Source organism: Gobius niger (genome assembly GCF_951799975.1).
Source record: "Gobius niger genome assembly, chromosome: 8".
NCBI classification, from domain to species: domain Eukaryota; kingdom Metazoa; phylum Chordata; class Actinopteri; order Gobiiformes; family Gobiidae; genus Gobius; species Gobius niger.
This window is the reverse complement of record NC_136859.1, coordinates 26377358-26399739: the sequence shown is the minus strand read 5'-3', so window position 1 is coordinate 26399739 and position 22382 is coordinate 26377358. Positions and strand designations below refer to the sequence as shown.

General features: G+C 42.5%; 1 protein-coding gene across 2 annotated transcripts in view; it reads right to left on the bottom strand.

Moving 5' to 3' along the window:
- Window positions 1-22382, bottom strand: part of LOC306967047 (cell adhesion molecule 4-like) — a 246565-nt gene that overhangs the window by 60599 nt on the left and 163584 nt on the right. Inside the window, exon 1 of one of the 2 annotated variants that reach the window (XM_079561947.1) lies at window positions 6429-6937. The exons of the other annotated variant lie outside the window; for it this stretch is intronic. Coding sequence (XP_079418073.1) covers window positions 6429-6516 — 88 coding nt within the window. The 5' untranslated portion in view covers window positions 6517-6937. Of the gene's footprint in view, window positions 1-6428; window positions 6938-22382 lie in introns of those variants that run through there. 2 annotated transcript variants of the gene reach the window in all.

The window sequence follows — 22382 nt, the reverse complement described above, 5'->3', positions numbered from 1 at the left end:
TCGCAGCAACAAGTGAACAAGTGTCAGGAAGCCTTTCCAAAAACTTCCTTTTTTAGGGATTATGTTTTTTTCCAAATGATTTAAAACAGACGAAAGAGCAGAAGAAAACGTCACTCGCCGGGCACGCCATCTCTATTGTTTTGGTAGAGTGTGCTGACGGCTTGCATGTCTTGGGGAAATGAAGTCCCGCCTCTCAATGCGTGATTGGACCGATGTGAGTAAAATCGTAAAATGATAGGCTGCGAGGAGCTGTCCAGATGGTTCTTCTTTTTGAACAGAAAGGAGGACTGTCTGGTAGGCCAGGCAACAACTTCTAAAGGGCCTTTGCGCTGCAGAGGATGTTCCGAGTCAACCTTTAAAGCGCAGGTGCAGTCACAACACTGGGGTCAAAAGGGCAGTTCCTGCATTTCAAAGACCTTCATGTGTGGCTGATTTGATTAAACTTATATGATCAAAGTGGATGGGCTGTCACAATCTCTCACTTTGGTCTTTGGTCTTATAATACCAGCTTTGTCAAAGATATATACCTTACAAAAAAGGTCATAAAGCTGTGGGGACTTTTTTCTTTTATAAAAATGTATATTTAATGTAGGTAGGTTCATTGGTAGATTATTATTCATTAGCTCTAAGGTGGCCTTGGGGCGCCTAAGGATCCCCCCAGAAGAGCATGGACAGGGAAGTGTGGTCATCGCTGCTCAAGAGTGCTGCCTCCATGACCTGACCCTGGATAAAGGGGAAGAAAATGGATGGATGGAAATATAGAACAGTCCGGTCTGATGTTGTTTTGTTGGTCGACACCTCTTCCTTTTGTTGAAGAAGGAACAGTTCAACACTCCAATGGAAACCAGTAGAAAGGACCTCGTGTGGTGTTCTATGCTACACTGTGCAGTCCTCAGGTGCCTGGTGTGTGAAGGTTTTGTTCTGGTATTTAACAATATACTGTTTGTTCTCTGGTGTGAAGTTCACGGTTTAATTTAGCTCCCACCATGCATCGCTGTTGGGTCCCATGGAAACACTGCTGCAGCTCTCTTGGTACACTGATGTATGAAAGTGAGTGTGAAAGGCTGATTGATTACTTGACGTAAAGCGTTTTGGACGCCCAAACCAAAGGTTCTTCAGTATATACAGTAAAGGTGAATATATATTTTATGTGTACCATTAGGGATGCACTAATCCGATACTGGTATCAGATATTGGAGCTGATACTGGAAAAAATACAATATTGGATATTGGCTGCAAATATCCAACACTGAACCAATACCGGGTTTGGCTCTCAACGCTTTAAACAAAAGAACCTGGAGAATCTAATCACTGATTTAGTTTTAAAGCAATGCTAAGTAACGTGTTTACCTTAATAAAGCCTTTTTGTAGTCTCTCTGGGAGCAATACAAGTGTTAATGGGATGATTGGATCTCACACTGGTGTCTCTGGCCAGAAAACCACAATTGCAAGTTGACTGCCACCGGACCAGAGCCACCAATACACACTAATAGAATCACGAAGAAGAAGCTAACAGCCAAGTTTGAGTGAAATTGTGTAATTGGATGTACAATATACAATATAAGTACAATATATTTAATCTCACGAACAATTAATAAGTAAAAAAATCTCAACTTGCTACGACACCTGCAGTTGTGCTTATGGCCTCTAGGGGCAAGAGTTGCTTAGTACTGCTTCAGCCTCCGCAAATGTATTTTTGATCACCGCTCAAAATGCAGTGCTAGCAATAGCAATAGCATGCTAGCATGCTATAGCAATAGCATGCTAGCATGCTATAGCAATAGCATGCTAGCAATAGCATGCTATAGCTAGCCGGTGCATGCTAATGCTAAAGAAAACTATGATAGAAATACCTAAAGAAGCCTAATACAATAAAATAACCACTGCTGAAGCCAAGTGTTTGTATTTTAGTTTAAGAAAAAACTGATCTAACATATTTCTAATGATCAGATCACTTCATGTGAGTTGTTTATATTAATGTAACCTAAAGCCTGTCTTATGCCCCAGGATATTTAGTGTAGAAAAGTCCAGTGATCCATGAATTGATAATTGATCTGTAACGTCATGACAATAAAATATGGCATTATTGATCATAAAATGGAGTCAATTCAAAATTTCACTCAGAGAAAGCCACTTTTGAGAAAGTCTCTTGGCATCGGTAAATATCGGATATCGGCAGATACTCCCGGCATCGGTAGCAAAAAACCTCAATTGGTGCATCTCTACATACAATACAAGCTTATTTTAATATGTAGGTGTCCCAAAAGTGTCCATAAAAAGATTAACTTCTAGAAAAGTGTGTTCTCGCCCCTCCAGGACCGTATAATGCTTTAAGGGAATTGTGCCGTTTCCCATTGGAGGTGCGTTTACAAAAAGATTCCCCACTGTGCCGACCAGCATACGTTTTACCTCATCTCCTTATTCCTAACCTTGCCTTTAAACTCTTCCTTTACAGCTGCTTCTCTTTTCATTGCTAAAGTTTTTTTTTTTTTCTTCCTCTCTCTCCAATGCCACACTGTGCTTTCATTTCCCTTTCCGCTATTCCTTTTCCAGGGACTCAGTGGGGATCTTTCTCCTGCCTCTGCGCCACTTCCATCTGCACACTCTCCATCGCTAAACCTGATTTGTTCTGCAGCTCAAGCTGGCCGTATAATCATGCTGTTTTTTTATAGACCACTGCTCAGGAGAGAGGGAATGGAGACGAGCGAACAGACAGCGGTGTCCAAAGTTTGGTTCAGAGAAAGTCAGATGTGACAATGCCCTTTAGTTACCAAACCCAAGCTGTAAAAGCAGAATCCTACAACAAGTTGACAAAGAAAGACGGAAGGCAAAAATATACACTTTTTAAACAATCTCTGCACAGAATCACACTGATTGTACACAGGCACACCACATAAACGCATCTCCCTTACTTCCTCTAATTCTCCATAGTACAACACTCCTCCCTTTAACCCACTGATATTTTTAGAAACATATTTCTCACTCCTTCATTTGTTTATCTCACTGATCTGGCTTTGAACACTTGCATCTTCAGAATCTTTTTTCTCATCACCTCTTTATCTACACTGTCTCTGGTTCTGACCAGCACGTCCTCTTTGGGTCTCTGGGATACTTCAATCCATTCTCTGACACCGTGATCCTCTCAACCCAATGCATTTCCGCAAGAGCTTTGTAGTCTGAACCTGTTCATTCGTTTGCCTGATTTCTTGTTGGCCCCGTCGCGCCCAATGAAACTCATGTTCTACAGTACTGTCGCCAACGTCCAAATGGAATCATTGCAGCTCTGATGTGGAACAACTACAACAAGCAATACACATGTAATTGTATATCGTAATAAGCTTTCAAGCATTTTATAAGAGCTTGTACTTTAGTATATCAAAACTGTCATTTATATTGTGTAGCTGTTGATAGCATAGCACACATCGCTTTTAAGATATATTAGATTACAGAACATTTGGTGAGCATACTGATGTGTTGATGGTGGTAGTTCCATAATCATTCAAAATGTGTATTCTAAAAAGCTCACCTGGTATACTACTGTATTTATTGCTGAAATGGAAGAGCCACAACTAACTCGTGGTGTAGAATTAACTTTCATGGGTTTATTCTAGTCAAATACCTTAAGCACATTAATATAATAATAACGCATGACATATTCACTCGCTCATGCATGTTTAGTCTGATCGAAACCTGCATGCATTAAACTCCTCACTCCAAAGTCGCAGTCAACTCCTGACTCCTGATGCAGCCACAAACCTAAGCAGGAGTTTGTATAATATTAAAAAAAAAAGCAGTAAATATCAAGGAAAGCATATCCAAACTGTTTCTGTTGTTTTCATTTAGTCATTGTGCTTAATTTGATTGCATTTGAACTCATTCCCCACCTTGCAGTTTTTCAGGGTAACGGAATCGGAAACTATTTAGCAGGGTTTGGCGAAGATTTGAAATGATATAATTCCTTTTTTTAATGAGAGTGTTCCGGCTACTGTTTTGGTCTGTTCCCCGAAACCATCACTTCAGACCAAAAGTGTTCCTGAAACTACTCTACAAAGTAACCACGTAATGCTCTGCAATTGACGGTTGAATGGAGTGGATTTTTATAATAGTTCACTCTTTACAAAGATTCCATTACAGCTAATCGTGCAGTTGCATTGAGGATCCTCAAGGGGGAGCACTGTGTCAAATCTCATTCGGCGCTGTTGCTCTGTGATTCAGCAGTAACACCATTACCCTCCTGTTTTCTTGCTCTGCTTTGTCCGGTTTTACAGGTGCTAAATCAGCTTAACAATGTGTTCAGTGGCACTCTTTATGACCCTGCGCTCTCTCAGTGCCTACAGACCAGCAACACGCCACCATGCACACACAGCCCATCGGTGGCTTAGCGAGAATTTACTGGCCTATTACGCTCCACAGTGAAGCCTGCGTGGCTCGGCCAACAGCGCAACTTTTAATTCCAGTGGCCACATGGCTTCTTCCAGTTTGCCAAGAGCACCAACATGTTCGTTTTTTTTCTTTTCTTTTTCTTCTTCTTCTTTTTTCAATAGAGGCAAATGTTTCCAGCCGGTGTGAATTACATAAATAAACTGTCTTTTTCAATACCATTTCTTCCTTTCTTTCACCCTTTTAACTTTCCCCAGCGCCAGGGCTCACACGAACAATGTCCCTCTGTTGATGTGCAAACGGGACACTGGCATGGCTAACTGTGTGGACTAGCTTTCCAGTGTGGGCCTGAAAAGACACTGGTTGTCAATGCATAAAAATGAGGTCAAAAACTGCCATTAGCATGCAGCACAGTTGTCACCGATGATAAAGAATGATTGATTACCCTTGCTGTTCTTTTCAAAGGGATTTTTGTCTCTTTACTCTCCATAGCACTACATCTAAATGTGACCCTATCAAAACTCATATATAACGGAGTTTTATAAAAATCTCATACAGTGGAGAAAATAATTGTTTTGTTGCAGCATGTCCAAAATTCTATCTCTTGATCTGATTTGATTTACTTCCATGATGTACAGTACTATACAACCTACCCTGAACTGGTCATACCACAAACCCGACGCGTAATCACAGTTCGTCTCTGATCACGTCACGTGTTTAGGCTCAACTGTACAACTTTCTTTGATCTGGTCTCGCCGCTGTTCTGCTCCTGGTGTCTTGTTTGTTTGTCTCTGCCGTCTCCAGCTCACGCAGACACACTGCTGTTCTCCGACTCACTATTTCTCTCCTCTTCATACAGATATGACTTTCTGCTGTTGGATTCTTCAGAGGCCTTCCTTTCTTCTCATTCATGGCAGCCTCTCCACACTATCTCTCTTCTTTCACCCTCGGGCATATGCTTCTGTTCGTGCGTCACTCTTTATCTTAATTACTCATTCTAACTTAATTACCAGCATTTTGAACAATTCATCTGGAGCTTGCTTTTTTGCCATTCTGCAACCCCCCCGGTCATAACACTTGGGCATCACATCTAAGTCTGTATCAAATTAAGGCAATTAATAACAGCCAATGTGGTTTTCTTTTATATTAATAATGCATTGACCACATTTGGGGAGTGAGGAAGCTCGAGATCAGGGGTGTCAAACATACGGCGATGATTTAATCCGGCCCTTGCCCTGTAGAGCATAAATTCCAGAGTATGTAAAAAAAAAAAGTAAGTCTCTAGTCTAGCCCATTCCTGTGTGAAGTTATGATTTTTTTAAAGAATAACCAAGAATGCTCATTCTAGCCACTAGGGGCATTAAATTAAAAAAAAAAAGGAACAAGTTCCACACGTCTCCAGCAGAGGGCACTAACATAGCTAGCACTAACAAGAGCTTAGGGTATGAACAACACATTATATGGCCACGTGGTAAATGGACAGTCTGCCCCAGGGCTTCAACAACAGCTTACCACCACCGAGTGTGGAGTGAATGAATAATAACTACTATGTAGTACTTTGAGGAGGCTTGAAAAGTGCAATACAAGTGTAAGCCATTGTTATTAATGAAGCTACAGTCAAGTTGGGGCTTTGACTAAATCACAGCTTATTATTATTCATTTATTGGAAAAAAAAATCTCTATTATCTGCGCCCCTCGACCCACTGTGGGAGCTGAATTTCGGCCCGCGACCCAAAATGAGTTTGACACCCCTGCTCTAGATAAAATTTAGGTTTACTTTCTCCCCACATAAGACATAATGTCTAGGTCCAATATTACTGTCCTTTTTATCCAACAGAGCTCATTTTGTTCACAGCGATGAATGAATGTCCCTTTACTCTTAATCATTCCGCATGTCACTCTAAATCAACCTCATTGTCCTATCTCCCTGATTTAGTGTGCACATAACGGTACCTGAATTTCCCCATCAGATCGATACGCCATGTCTGCTTTAATCTCGGCTTGAATGTGCATGAGAGGGTGTGTGTGTGTGTCCGTGTGTGACTTACGAGCGTTGCCAGTCACAAGCAGGGCGATGGTGCACAGGACCATGGAGAAGGGAACAGGGAGGGGCACGCTTCTTCGGACAGCCTTCATTGTGTATTGAGTATCTCTCGTGTGCGTTTGATCAATGGCTCCTCTGTGACCCTGACTGCAGACAACCCAGACTCCGGGTAAAAAAAAACAGGAAAAAAAAAAAACCCACAGCAATGTTTCTAAATGCCCAATGCTGCTGGACACGTGCAAGAACTTGGCGCCCGCTCGACTTCGGCAATTAGACACGAGCCGTTGTCCTTGTTTTCTGAAAAGACTCTCCTACTTGCCCCAGTGCATGTAAAGAGGCCGTGTTAGCCGTGATGTAAAAAAAAAAGAACAAAACAGCTAGCATGTACCGCACGGAAGTTTTGGCAACCGCTCAATGCGCTAACAGCTAAAGGCTACACTACGCTGCACACAGAAATGAGCACTGATGGGTTTAGACGCTTGCACTGCGTTCTCTGAAATCCGTCTGAACAAAAAAAATAGCAACACAGGAATTCTGTCACATCTGAGCAAACCATAAAAGCAGGCTATAGCTAATTTTCTACCACACTGCTTCAAGGCCTCAAGAGCCCAGGACACTAGAATCAATACAGCCACAAAACCAATAGCATAATTGACCAGAGAATTTCTGCCTTACAATACTTTCCACCATCAGTATCCATAAGTAAAGGGACTGATGTCCAAATGTAAGATAAACTAATTAGCGCATCACTAATGCTGTACAATTATGAAGTTATTTACATCACATCCATATTACCATTCCGAGTCAGATGCTCCTTTCCAAGCATTTTTCAGTGCAATATCTTGAAAACCTAGCACATCGTCATACCCTGAAGGACAAATGAACTGCAGCCACTATATCATCACACAGCGGTATTTTAATGAGCCAAAGGGGTCCCTTGCAGCACCTCGGAAGAAGTCAATGTTCCTTTGAGCTATAACCCAGCCAGCCAGGCCTCCAGAGAGCACCAGACGGGATCTTATTCATCTAAAGATAGCTGAGGTTAAACAAAATCCACTATACGTAGACACAAAGGGGTAAAAAAGACTTGCATCTTGAGATTTCAAACTTCTGATGTGCTGCATCCGGAATGATTATCCGCCTCAGTGCTAATATCATGTATAAGCGAATGGACAATGGATTTTTAATTTTTTTTACACAGTAATTTTAGCCCCCGCAATAATTACAGGCCATTAGACGGAGAAATGGCCCCGAAATCAACTCAACTGAAGCTTCAGTTGATCACGCTTCACTGCTCAATCACACATCTCTGAGTCCAAATAGCATCACATCTCCCTCCGCTGCACCTTCTTAATACGGGCGCCTTTGTGTAATATCGAGAGCAGCACACCTCGCCGCACACCGGGCGTAGAAAAGCACCAATGTCATCCCCGAGATTGTCTCTGTTTCTCTCCCAACGCACTTAAACCACTCTGACATTAAGCCAAAAGAGGATCATCGCCATTCTATCTAACCCCCTGTTACCGGTCAACTTGCAGACGCTTGAGGAAATGACTGTCTGGAACCATCGCAGAGCAAAACACAAAAGTCCAAATCAAGTTCAGATTGATCCCCTGCAAAATTGTGTCCCTTCGGAGTTTATCCACAAAGCGTCCGATGTCGAGTCCTCCGAAAGCTCTCTCCTCTCGCTAATTTCCAACTTGTTGTCTATGAGTTTTGCCGGCAAGCATTTGCTTTTCTAACCTCTTTCTCTCCCTCCCTTGGAAATTTTGCATGCTATTTTCTGAATCCTAAAGATGCTGTGTGGATAGGGCCGAACAACAATGTGGCCTTTCAGGTCACCAAACAGTGGCAGTGAGTGTTGCATATTTGAATGTGCTTGACTGTGCAGTGTCAAGCCCAAGGCAAGTGTACATTTGGCTCTTTCACCATCTATTACTCATTGCTTTATCCGTGCAGGGACACACAGAATGGGTCTTTATGTTAAATGGACAGTTTTATGGATCCAGGGAACGCATGTTTGTGTCCGCCATTGACTGGAGAGAGGAGATGCAGAGGAAGCAGAGATGGACATGTAGCATATAAAGAGCTAGATAGTGAATTAGCATGATGTAAACAGCCAGCAATAAAATGCACATTTTAACTGATGAAATAAAGATGACTGCCAATCGCAAGTCCACCAATATTGCCTAAGGGATAGTAAAGGAACGTCTAGTAATGGACGGACCCCATCTGAGCGGGTCCTGATTGCAATTTTGGCATCAACCACTTACAGCATAATTTTATAAGGATAATAGGAAAGGCAAATGCCTATAATAAAATAGACTATATTACTTTAGTTTGGTTTTCTCAAAAAAATGTCTATAAATTTGCTCTTTGCATTCTTGTCCTCTTTGTTTTTTCAAAGGGTTGCCTCAGGGATGCATCCTAGGTCTAAATTTGTTGTCTGTATACATAAATGACGTCCCTCAATTTGTTCAAATTCAGAATCTACAGGAAAGCTCTGTCAATCTTCAAATGGACTTTACAAATTTGGACCTTTCACTCAGTGTAAAGAAGACACAGATTGTATGGTTTAATCCTACTAGATCTGCTAACTTTTCCAAACTCAATCTTGCCATGTCATAAAAAAAATCAATAGGCTTTTTGTACTGAAACCATTCACCGTTCACATTCCCAGCTAAACATGTAATTGTGGAAATGTCCATTGTTCATTTGACACCATGTATCGTCACCTTCAAAAACTGCTCAGACTTTTTAATTTGTTACAAATACCCCCTAGAGCAGTGGTTCTCAACTGGTATGGTGTCGGGACCCGCCATTCCCCAAAACAGATTTTGTTAGCTATAATGTAAATGACTGTATTTCCACACAAACTATTGTTGAATAAGCATGCAATAAGCCAAAAAAGCAAAGTCTAAAAGAAAACAATTAAATAACAGACTCAGATATTGTTTCTATGTGTTTTCAGTAGACAATGTACATATTGAAAGAAATGTGTTCGGGATAGGCTCGCTACCCACTAAAAAGGATTCTGTGAATCACTTTTGGGTCCCGACCCACCAGTTGAGAAACACTGCCCTAGAGGACACAGTGCTGCTAGCTTTTCTCTCAGGCGAACTGGCCATCACTGGAACATTCACTCGCTCATGTTCATCTATGAAACTATGATCTCACTTCTATACCTATCAGAGCCGGCTGTAACAGCATGAAGATCGTCAAAGCTTATACAGCTACAAGTTCCCAACACCAAGTCCTCATGTTCTTTTGCTTTGTTGTTGCTAATGATCGGAATTCTGCCTAAAATACAATAAAGCTGAAATTATTGATCTCACTCAACAACTCATGCAAATGTTTTGTAAATGAATGATTTTAATTTCCTGTGCGAATATTTAGCCTCATAAAATAAAGGAAATAAAAACAATCTGAAAATACTTGACTTTCATTGTTAAAATGTTCTTCTATTGAAAAGTGTATGGACCAAATAAAGTCAATACTGAGGCCATAGGAGCTGCCAATATATAGATTCAACTTAATAAATTACAGTGAGTTATGGATTCTAACACAAGTACCTGCCTCTGGCCATTAAGTGGTTAATTATATTGCTGAATTGGGTTAAGGGTGCATCAGTGGTCTGGTGGTGTCTATAAGAAAGATCTGATCCCTCTGATGCATTTCTGACGCAAGGCCGAGTAACAGCACAACAATGGAGAGCTGAGAGTCGTCTCGTGGACACTCCGAGATCTTCAGTGTCAGAGCGGCGTCAATCAACACTGTACATGTTTTCCACCCAAAATATTGTTTATCTTGTTGTGAGAAGACGGTAGATAATGTTAGAACGCTTCTACACTGATGAAACGTTAGGTATAATGTAAGTGGTGATAAAAGTTCATAATGCTTGAATTTACACAGAGTTGCTTCAGATAAAATACACACTCTTCTCAGTCATTCACTTGCTTTTACAATGTGCTTAAATCACGGACACAAAAACGATGGTCAACTGACTACTTAAACCTGCCATATTTGGTATTAAATTGCTTTGTACTGTTCAGGCTCATTGCCACAGGTACTAGCATTACAACGATTGGCTGTAAAACTGGCGACGCCAACTCCTCTCCACTGTGCGTCAGGACTTTCATTGTTCTGTAAACGCAGATGGCAACGCTCTTTGATTTTATAATAGCACCTTTTTAATCAGCTGATCATAAACTATCCGCCCTAATGTGTGTCTCCAGCGTCATTTATCCCCACTTCAATTTGAGATGTATTCTCTTCTATTATCAATAAGTCACATAAAAACGCTGTTGTTTATCAAGTGCTTTTACCAGAATGGGGTTATCTCTGTGTCGTTTATGGAGCAACAAAGGACGTAATTACCAACAAAACAACGAACACATTGCAAATCATAGCGCGCTGGGTGGCTCGCCAGCCTCCCTGGGTGGGCTCCCTGTTGGTTCCATTTGTTTTGTCGCAGCGTGCCCGAAGAGGGGAAGTGCTAGTGCTGTTAAATTGTGTCCCCTTTTTTCCCTTCTCACCCACCATCCGTTCCAACCAGATCAAATTATTAATGGGCTTCATTGGTGCCACCACGGAATAAGTGTTGCCAAAGCACTTAAGGGGCTTAAGTCGGCTGCGTGCAGAAAATTTTAAGCTCTCCACCAGACTTACAAGGATCCTGTTTAAGTATGGCAGCGAGGTCGTGCCAGCGCTTAATAGCAGGGCTATTAAAGTGCTACAACGCGGGGAAGGCAGCAGCGTGGGGTGTTATGGGGGCAGGTCAGCCAGGTGCTGAAAGTGAGAATGAAGCAGCTTTTGGTTGTTGTTTAAAAAAAAAAAAAAGGAGAGTTGGCTGGAGACACAGAAAATAAAAAGACAGGGGGTTCAATTTGTATGACCAAATCATAAGTTAAAAAGATGGGAAGGTAAAAGACACTCAAGGTAATGGTGAGCTCACTTTAGCCATTTCCAGTGAGCTTGAGGCAAACCCTGGTGCAATTCTTCGAAAGTCCACGCGCCACTAGTATTTTGTTTACTTGTAAGATCTCTAACGTGGTTGAAGGAAACAAAAAACTGGGGTGAATTGGAAGAAGAGATGAATCAGTGAGAGAAAAAAGATGGAAGTGGACAGGGAAGAGGAGAGTCAGTGAGGGAGGAGGCTGTGAGCGAGCAGGGCCGAGGTGTGGGAGGTAAAGGGCTGATGAGAGAGCTGTGAACCAGCAGCACACGGCTAATGCAGAGATTCTATCAGGGGGCTTATCCGAGATTAAATTTCTCTTCGTCCTTAAGGCTCTTCTTGGGTTCGCGGAAGTGTTGAATTCATTTCTTATGTCTCCCCTGAGGTTGCGCGTGTTGTAATGTACGGATGGGCCGGGGCGTGTGTGTGGGTGTGAATCTTAAGGGTTTATTAGCTGTGCAAAGTGTGATGGGGGCATGCATTACTGAAAGGTAAAGATAAATCAAATGAACACATCCCTACGGGTGTTTATAAGTCAGGATCCAAGCAGTGGCATGGTGCACTCTTCTCTCTTAATGCATCCACATCAGGACGGCTCCACAGTGTTATTTCATAACATAGAACTTTTATCCACCGCCCATGCAGACCCCTGCACTCCTTCTCTCAGATGGGTTTGGATGTGCCCAATCCAGGCAGTGGGGCAATAGTGCTTGTGCCGTGGCAGAACCTACAACTGTGCCACGGTTTAAGTCCAGACTAAAGACTCACTTATGTAGACAGGCCTTCCTTAATGCCTAATGCTGTGTTTTGTTTTATTTTGTTTTGCTTGTGTTTTGACATTTTACATCGTTAAATGTTGGTATGTTTCTATTCTGTTTTTGGTCTGCCAAGTTGTGAAGTGCTATAGAAATAAACTAGCAAGAGTTGGCACGTAATATTAAGAGTTCTAAAATTCAAAACAGAAAAGAGAGCATATATTTTGAACGGTATAAAATAATGGATTTGCTCAAAATACTCTTATACGTGACTTCAATGTTTGCAGTTTTTTCTTAATAATTCGCTGTTGCACTTCGAAGACGTAGCTATTGTGCGAGTAAAAGTCAGGATTCAACTCAGAATTCAGCTTCCAGATCCAAGCAAGGCTTCAAGTGTCTGATATAAACTCGTCAATACAATACAATTTATTTATTTTTTACCCTCAGACTTTCAGCGTCAATCCTCATCCATCCAGAGTTCCCGTCTGTCTGGTTGACTCCGGTGTTAATCGCACGCCCTGAGCCATGTGGCGGCTTATCCAGTTTTACTCTTAACTCTCTAATTAGAAAAGTCACAGCTCTCAGATCTATGGACACTATCTGCAAGTGCACTTCCTGGAGGCACGTAACAGTCTACTTCCTGCTTTCCGAAACCGCCTCCTGGGCTGGGGGATCGATTTGAAAACGATCATTTGGAGAGTGACACAGATTTGGGACTTGCAGGTTCGGATGCTCTTCCTAAATCTTGGCTTGTCGGTTGCTCAACAGTCAATAGAGGTGATGTTGTATGAGGCTACTTTCATAGACCTTTACAATAAATCAAAGGACAAGCATATTTCTGGCAAATTGTTGCAAAAGATTAATAAAGACTAGCAATTTTGGACTTGTTTACAACCTTGGGCATTTTGTTTCTGTGTGTAAATCTTAGGAAATGCATTACATCCCCCCTGCCCTTTCTTAGGCTCTACAGTAAAGCAGGAGATTACAGTGTCTGGCAGACGTCACACTTGGCACTTCTCACTCATTCTTTACAGCGACGACATAAAGGCCGCTGCCATCTTCCTATTAATCTCATCCCATTATGCGGTTAGCATGCATTAGACACGCAATAAAGAGGGGACAATTTTAGACTCTTCTTCGCGAAGCTGGCACAGAACGGAGCGTGCTTTTCAGAAGAGAAACACTTCACGGTGACAGAATAAAAAAAACATTGGAGGACGCTGGTATAAAGTTTAGTGAATAACTTCAAATTGACATTCATATACTCACACATTCATCTTTTGTTTTCTTCCGAAACATTTCAATTGCAAACAGAATAATAACCAGATAGTATCCACCCATCTCCTTTCTCTTATTCGTTGCCAGATTGCGGGGGGCAGCAGGCCAAGCTGCCTGGATCACACTGCACCAGCTTTCCTTATAATGAGCTGTGTTTAAACGTGTTGAAGGTGTTTGGTCACAGCTCATGCATAGGCTCTGTGCCAAAGTTATCATTGTGAGATTACTGACTGACAAAAAAACAACAACACTCACTAATGTGCATCATTTGCGACAGCTCCACAACAGAGTGTGTGTTTTCCCCCCCGATAGCTACAGTATGTATAGAAGTAAAACAACAATGACCTGGACAGTGCCAGACACCCTTTATATCCGGCACCCATTTCACAGCCTCTTTAGTCCAGCCGTCAGAGAAAAGACTGTGGATTCTCGGTCCAAGCTGTTTGGAACATAAACTCCCCTTAAAGGAACAGGCCACAGTTTTTCCATACTGAGATGAGTTGATACATACCAGTCTGGTCTGTATGTGTGCCATTGGAAGAGCTTGGTCACTTCTAACTTCACCCCATTTGGAGCTATAGGAATATACTGGGAGAGGCCAAATGCTAACATTATCTTTGGTCTTTTTTGCGTGACTGAGGGCACACAGGCCTTCCATACTGTGATATGCTCTCACCTGAGCTTAGACGAGTTGATACGTACCTGTCAGGTCTTTGTGTGTGCCCGTGGAAGAGCGTGGTAGCTTCCAACTTCACCCCCCGTTTGGAGCTATAGGAATATACTGGGAGAGGCCAAATGCTAACATTATCTTTGGTCTTTTTTGCGTGACTGAGGGCATGCACAAAGACCAGACAGATACGTATCAACTCGTCTAAGCTCAGGTAAGAACATATCTAAGTGTGTAAAAACGGTGGCCTGTTCCTTTAACTCTCAGCTCTTATGGTGTACATAGTCAGTGTGCTTTTTCGATATTGCTCTTTAAACAGTATTCACTTTTTTTTTACTTTTTGGAGACTTTTCTGTGTGAGCTTTAAATGCCATGGAATTTACAGCAAAGCTGCACTGGAGCTAATTGAACTGATCCGATGTAAACTTTCTAAATGGTGGTAAACTCCATTAGCTGGCAGCAGAACACATCCAGCAAATTGCCAGCGTAATTGTGCACTGTACTACAGCTATCCTAGTGTTTACTTTCTGCCTAGTGATAATCAGTAATACACAATGGAGGTCGACAAAACTGTTACCCTCCCGAGTGCGTTATTGATCAAATGATTATCTGTTTCCAACTGCATTCACTGCACTTCATTGGAGATTAGGAGAGAATCCATCACACCAGAAAGCAAATTACCTTGTAGTTGTACATTTTTTTGTGAATAAGCTGCAATGAACTGTACATCAACATCTGCTCACTGTGTAACTTCTTGAGGAAATGAGAAATGTCCTGGAATCGAAAACGTGGGAATATGCATGTGCAGTCATTTCCCGAAAACACAAACACCGCAAATTACCTGTCTCCGATCTCTTAAACAATTTTACTGTTTTTGGTAGCGGAACACACAATCTGCTACTCCGAATGTATTGGTAACTTTTGTCTGCACCTGCGTCAGCCTGTAAGAGAAATGGGAAAGTTCTTGAAGCGATAAAAAAAAAAAATATCTCGGCTTGTGGGAATAACTGTACGCCGCAGACTTATTCGGCAAATTAGAATGGGGGTAGAAAACAAACAAAGGGAAAAGTTGGAATAGTGCAGCGGTGACACAAGTGTAGACGTGAGAGAGCGGCCCGCGAGTCCGCTCATACATCACTGTTCCCCACTGGGCTGTGTAATAGATAGTTGCGAGAGTTTGAACAGAAAAACTCCACAGGGCCTTGATGACAGAGTGCAACACAGCGATCCGACAGGTCTGACATAGCGTACGGCTTCAAGGAGAGGACGGTGGGAGCTAGTGGTCATCACGCCAAGGTGAAGTGTGAAAGTACATGGTTTTCCTCATGCATTTCATGCACTATGTTTCTTAGTTTCTCAACAGTCACCACCACTGAGTTGTCAGATTCTGTTTTTTTGAACTGCTTGAAAATAAGCTGCAAAACGGCACACAGCGGTCTATATTTCAGAACTGCGAACATGATGATAATTTAACAGTGTTAAAAGGCACAGAACACAAAGTAGTCAACCCCGATGAAGAACGCACTGGTCGAAACCTTTGGCGTCCTGACTTTTATTTAGTCAGTGTGGACTACTTTGCCATCCATCCATCCGTCCGTCCGTCCGTCCCTCCGTCCGTCCGTCCGTCCGTCCCTCCGTCCGTCCGTCCGTCCGTCCCTCCGTCCGTCCGTCCGTCCGTCCGTCCCTCCGTCCGTCCGTCCGTCCGTCCGTCGCCAGGTCATGGAGGCAGCTGTTGGAGCTGCCCAATTTCACATTGCACCAGCCCCTTATGGCTCCTCCTGAAGGTGGTGGGTCCACAGAGGGACGGCCTCATGATTCTATCTGGGCCTGTTGGTCTCTCATAAGGGAGAAAACCGCTCTTTGTCATGGGAGACCCTACCAGGGGCAAGACAACAGAGCTCCAGGATCAGTCAGGTGCTCAAACCCGGCTCCAGGAGGTGGTCTACTTTGCCTCCATTTTTCATCAGGGCATAATTAGATTCATTTCATCTGTTGATCGTCCTGGTGGAGCACCTGTCTGCACAGTTGTCACGTCTCTGACCCAGTGAAGCGCTCCCGCTCTGTTCTGTATTCTCAACTCATTCATCGAGGCAAGGTGCTGACATGTCATTTTAAAACGCCGTAGTGATAGTACCCATCATTCAAGTTAGTGTGTAAAGAGCTGCTGCTACTGCAACTAACACTACTACTCTTCAACTTATGTATAAAGTCTCAGTTAAACTATAGAGACAAAAAATCAGATTAAAAAAAAATCCCAATAAACCAACCATCACTGATCATTACACAGTCAAACAAGCGGATTTAATACAGCACGCTCCATAGAAATAGAATCATATTCAAGACACCGACAGGGCTCCGTATTCAGTGACATAAAGCAAACACAGAAATAAGCAGTGAAGCGTATTAGGCATCATGGTGGGAAGCCTTTCCAAACACAGCCATGACATAGGCAAACAGAGCACGCTGTTCCCACGGCGACATTAATCGGAAGACACATATTCCAAGTATGTTCAGGCGTTAGGCACATATTTTATGCACAGCTATGCGGGTCTCCCTCACCCCCTCGTGGGGACGCCGCCGATCTCTAAGCTCGGTTATCCTTTATTCATATCGAGATGAATGCAAACAGCGCTACCTGCCAAGTCTGTTGCCTTCGGTTGGAGCTTCCCTAACAAGTGTTTCCGAGCCGTACGCTACACCGCTACCTGCTGGGAGGAACACTCATTATCTGGAAGCCATGATACATCCCAGTGGCGGGCCGAGAGGATCAGCTCACTGCAGCGCCACGTCAATCCACACAAACCTCCTGCGCATGTTTGGACATCCTGCTGTGTTCCTATCGCACATACGGGAGTTGGTATACTATGTGCTGCTGAGGTGTGAGCCGGTGACATGTAATTGATGTGGATATGAGGATCCCGGGGAGGCAGCTTAAGGTGTTTCGTTTATGTTGGCGCTACAGGAAGCGTCTGTTTAGTATCTGGAGGTGACGGTAAAAGTGGAGATTGGGTCAGACTGTTCAAAGACACTGGAAGAGACTGGAATCAAAGCGTCGCTATAACTGCGACAGCAAAGGTATAGTATTGTAAGATATACTTGTTTTCTGTTCCTTATGCAACTATGGCAGAGAATATTGCTGAAGGTACATTAACATAATACTGTCTTATCTAAATATATGGATTCACTGCAGGTTAATTGTGTAGGTAAAAATCTGCAGGAGTGCTGTGAAAATTACCATAGAGCAATGAATGAATGAACACATCTCCTCCCCTTCGGAAACAGATGAAGTAGAAATGAAACCTACTGCTGCAGTGACTATTGATAGACCCTTCCAAGTAAGAGCAATGAAAAGGTTTTGCGCTGCCATAAAGATTGATAAAAGTCAGTGACTAGCCACAATGTGACGTCCGTCTTCCGAAGTTTTCCACTTTTGTCAAAAGCTATGTAAATATGCCCTTCCTTGCGTTGTTGCCATGTGTCATCACTTTTTTGTTGTGTTCTTTGACGCTTCTCCGTTGCATTTTCATCCTTATTTACGTCTCGTTATCGGCACTATTTTGACTCTTTTAGATTTGGTTAATGACGAACAAGAGAAACTGCGCTCGGTTAAGGTGCGGGTTGGGAGGTTATCTCGTAATCATGTCTCGAAGTCTTCCCTGGCTCCCGATGCATATGGGTTAAACACATGCAGTGCCACCAATTAGCATTCTCGCTACTGCAGTTGTGCCGCCACATCATGGTACACCCTCACAGCCGCCTTGCCCTCATTCTGCCAACCCACAAAACGGGCTGACAAAAGGATAATTCCTGCCTAGTTTGATATAATCTTTCCTTTCACCACGCGCCTCAATGGAATCCTTTATGCCTTTTTTATTTTTTTTATTTTCATCAAACCCCTGCCAAGTCTTCCTGCTCGTCCCCGTCTTGGCCCCTCCCACCGGCGCGTGGTCCCCCCCCCCCCCGTTTGCCCCTCTGCGCTGCTTCTTCCAATCCCTTGCATGCTTCTGACCTTACATTGGGGTCTTTGTTGTTATACTTTCTTCTCGGTCTCTCTCTTTACCCCTCTGCTCTCTCTGGAGGAAAATCACACACTCATCAGTTTGCCGGCTCTGTTCCTGACGAGCGGGCACGCAAGGAGAATATTAACGAAGCTTCCGGAGCCAATTAACACCTAAAGCACATAACAACCTTTTACGCCCGCGAGAGACACACAAGTATACCGGTCCGCCGCTGTGGCTGTGTAACGCACATACAGGCGGGGGGGGAAAAAAGTGCACTGTAATAGATGGAGGAAGGTTTGCAAGAAGGGGGCATATTAATAGCATCGCTGTGTCGCCTGCTATAAATAAAATCCTGGAAGGAAGCGTGCAGTACTGATGACATTTATTGTTATCTTTAGATAGCAATAGATGTAAAAAAGGTTTGAAAAGACAGAGGAGCTGTGAGGTGCGTCATTAGGCTGTCATATTAAAGGGTTCGATATAAGCTCTCAAACATCTTGGCGGTTGGTTAGAGAGTAGCAACAAGGGCAGCTGCATTCTTTCAGTCACACCCAAGGCAGCTTTGGCGTCACCAAAGCTGAGTGTGAATGAGGTGGACACAGGGCAGGCTTTGGGGGTATCTTGAAATATTCTACTTTATGACATGATACAAACAAGCATCCTTACTTCCAATCGTGTCAAGAATTTGCAAGAAAACAAACTATAGACATCGAGTAACCTCCATGAAATGCCAAAGAGGAGCACTGTGCTAATTACATTTCACAAGTTCTCACGGGAATCCAAAACGACCTAATTCCATACACAGTAAACAGGCACATTTTATGAAAATCAGTTCAGAATTAATAATGCCCTGGGTACATGAGCTGTATATGAATAACTATTGCATTAGGTGACCTTTGCAAAAATACAATTGTTAAAGGATGTAGAAAAACTGAATACAGTTTCAACCCATTCATAATAAATTACAAATGTCTACAAAACCTCCAGATTAAGCAACGTTCGTTCTTCCAACACAGTCACATAATTTGCCACTTCACAACAAGTATTGAGTCAATGCCACCAATAACTGAGGTGCATAATTAAAAATGATACTGTCTCATGTCTGTCTACAATGGTCCTTCAGCTCAAATGCTTCAACTCAACCCAAGGCAAACAGAAAACAGCAACGAATCGCCGCAAAGAGTAAATTAACATAACTAACATACACTAATTTGCAAACAACATATAACGCTACCATGATCAGCAAATAACAGCAAAACGTTTCAAAAAATAGCTGTCACGCTTACACTTATCAGTTTCCTTCTTATCATTTACTTTTCAATCACCCTTGTTTGAACTGGGTACTTTAGTTAACTCTGTTCAATTGTCTAGCGCAGGGATATCCAACCAGTAGCTCGGGAGCTACCAGTAGCTCGCCAGTCCTTTCTGTGTAGCTCGCCAAAGACTTTCTACATCTCTATGCGCTTGATAACTCAAATTTTAGATGAATTTTGGGTTTGTTCTGAACATGCACAATGCACACACAATCTGAGAATAGTTGGGTCAATATTGTGAAGTCCATGTTCTACACTTGAGTAAAAGTAAAAGTAGCTCGCCAGGTATACAATGTTGGAGAACCCTGGTCTAGTGGTATTGGACACAGTGAGGCAATGCAGTATGAAATAAGGGCATTCCAGCTTTGCATTGTCCAGCGGTCATTGCATCTGTGGGCGTTGATGGTAGGAGGGGGGCATTCGTAGCAGCACACAGGGAGAGGCAAACAAAGAGATGAGCTGCAGCGAGGCAGAGAAGGACAGAGGAGAGAGCGCGGACGGCAGATTTAATGCATAATAAAATGTGACAAAATCAGTGACAGAAGGTTAATGCGCCTTACGGAGTTCATGCTAATTTGACAAGTTTAATATTGGGTGTATGCACACGCTTCAAAGACACACTTTCTAGGACAAATAAATGCATTAAACACAAGAAAAGAGCACCAGTCATAGCCCTCTTGCGCACACATTTCCCGGACACATGCGAGGCTGTATTCGAGAATGCATTAAACATGTCGAGAGACGTCAACAGAGCAGAGGGCAAAAGGCAGATAGGGAGCACTACGAAATGATCTGGAAAACGGCGAGCTAGCCAGGGGGGAGGTTTCAGAGGAGTCAGTGAATGAGTGTGCAACGGCCAAGTGTGACAAAGTAATGGTAAAAGAGCACAGATACACACACATACACACAAAAAAAAGACTCTGGTGCTTTCGGATTGAGCGGATGAAAAATGGAGATGAAACAATTAGACAGGCTGACTCAGAGAGCTCATCTAAATATGTAAATGTGCTTAATTTTACTTTGATTTGCTCCACTGCTTCTCCATGTCACTCTCCTCGGTTTCTAATGGTATACCCCCTCTTCATTCAGTTCTCCCTCTCTTTCGTTCATTACATGCTTTTTATCCCCATTATTCCAACAATTGCCTCGACTTTTGCCATTTCTGTTCCAAGTACGGGAATGGAAACCCTTCATGTCAATATATCTAAAGCCTGAATAAAAAATAATATACCCTCTGGCCAAACCAAGCTCCAGCCTATTTTTGTAATCTCATCTTTTGAGACTTCTCCTTTTAAAATTGTGTGGAATGGCAATGAAGAGAATAACTGCTGCCCTTTTGGATTTGTGTGATTTTTTTTTTTTTTTTTTTTTTTTTTTGAGTGTGTTTACATGCACTCGAGTAACCTGGTTACTGGTATTTGGCATATCCTGATTATGACAATGTTCTGGATATGATGTTTGCATGCGTCCGAGAAACCAGGTAACTTACATCCCTGTTTACATGAGCAACTACAGTTGCTCCAGACAGGGCGAAGCTCATGACAATTATGGTAAGGAGTTAAATACTATAGCAATGTTGCTAACTCAAATAACTATCCAATGAACCAGTACATAACAGTTATAACAGTACAGTTATTTCCTAGCTTAAGAATTGAAAACATTTTGAACAAATGTGATCTAAGAGCAGCGCTGACTTCCACTGGAGATACCACAGAGCAAAAAAAGTAGTAGTTTTTTAAGGTTACTTCAATGATTTGTTGAAGACACAAACATTTTTAAGCCCACGTACCAAATGGTTGTTGGAAAGTTGTTGGAAAGTTTTTGCTCCGGCCATATCTGTTTCAAAAGTGCGAACAAGCTCAGTACATCAGCAATGATGAAAAAACAGGACACTGTGTTGACATGGTCCTGGAAACTCCTAGTGAGAATATCCTGGTTTCTAATAACCTGGATTTTGTCTTATCCAGGAAACTGATACCAGGAATCTGTGTTTACATGAACCAGACAAAACCAGGAAATCCACGCTAAAAACCTGGATACTCGAGTACATACTCATTGTAGGTTATTTTGGGTATTTCAAATTCTGTTTTACGCAGCTGTGTTTTAGAATTGTTCTCTTACACTGCAGTGTAAGCAGAATATGCACAACCCAAATTACACATCTATCTGTTCTATTTCTACCACCTGCTACTGCGGTATTTTATCAAAACAACTTTCCCGAATAAAGAAAAGCACTGTTTCAAAGATCAGTAGTTTATGGTTTGATCTCAGCTACTGATATTACCACCGCTATCTTTCGGCAGGACACTTCATCTTGCAAGTTAATCTACATGATGTATACAATGTGCTTTTAAAGATTCAACTTCATATTCAATGAACTGGTTTTGTTTGGCCTGCCTCCAGTACCAGATGCACCCAATAATGCTGCTAAATAACAACTTTACACGCACTGTGCTTTTCCTCACGCTCCCCACAAATAAACAAAATACACTGCTTGAATCCAACCTGGAAAGAGCCCGCTGTTGATGCCACCCAAACCTTCAAGCTAATTCTGCAATTTGGATCACGCAAGCGAGCGCCAATAGCCGTCCCCCAACAAAATCTCCTCTGATTTATGGACCCCAAACGTCCGCGCCCGTAAAAGCAAGGCCTCCCCATTAGTCATTTTCCACATCTTCAAACTTATGATGCCGTTTCCAGGGGACAGCCACATCCCCGCCCCACTGTCACACTCCATTGTGCATAAAATAGGCTTGAAAACACGGCTGAAACTTCAAAACAAACCGAAAAAACCCCGTGGCCACATTTTCTGGAAAAACTGTAATAATTGCTTTTTAATGCGTGTTCAGTGAGCGGCTTATTCAATTAGAGCGCACTTGCAAATTTACCATTACAAGAGTGGGGAATTAATGAGACCACCTGAACTAAACAACAACAAGCAAAGATGAGACTGGTGTGTTTTATTTTTTTTATTTAAACACGCAAAGTCG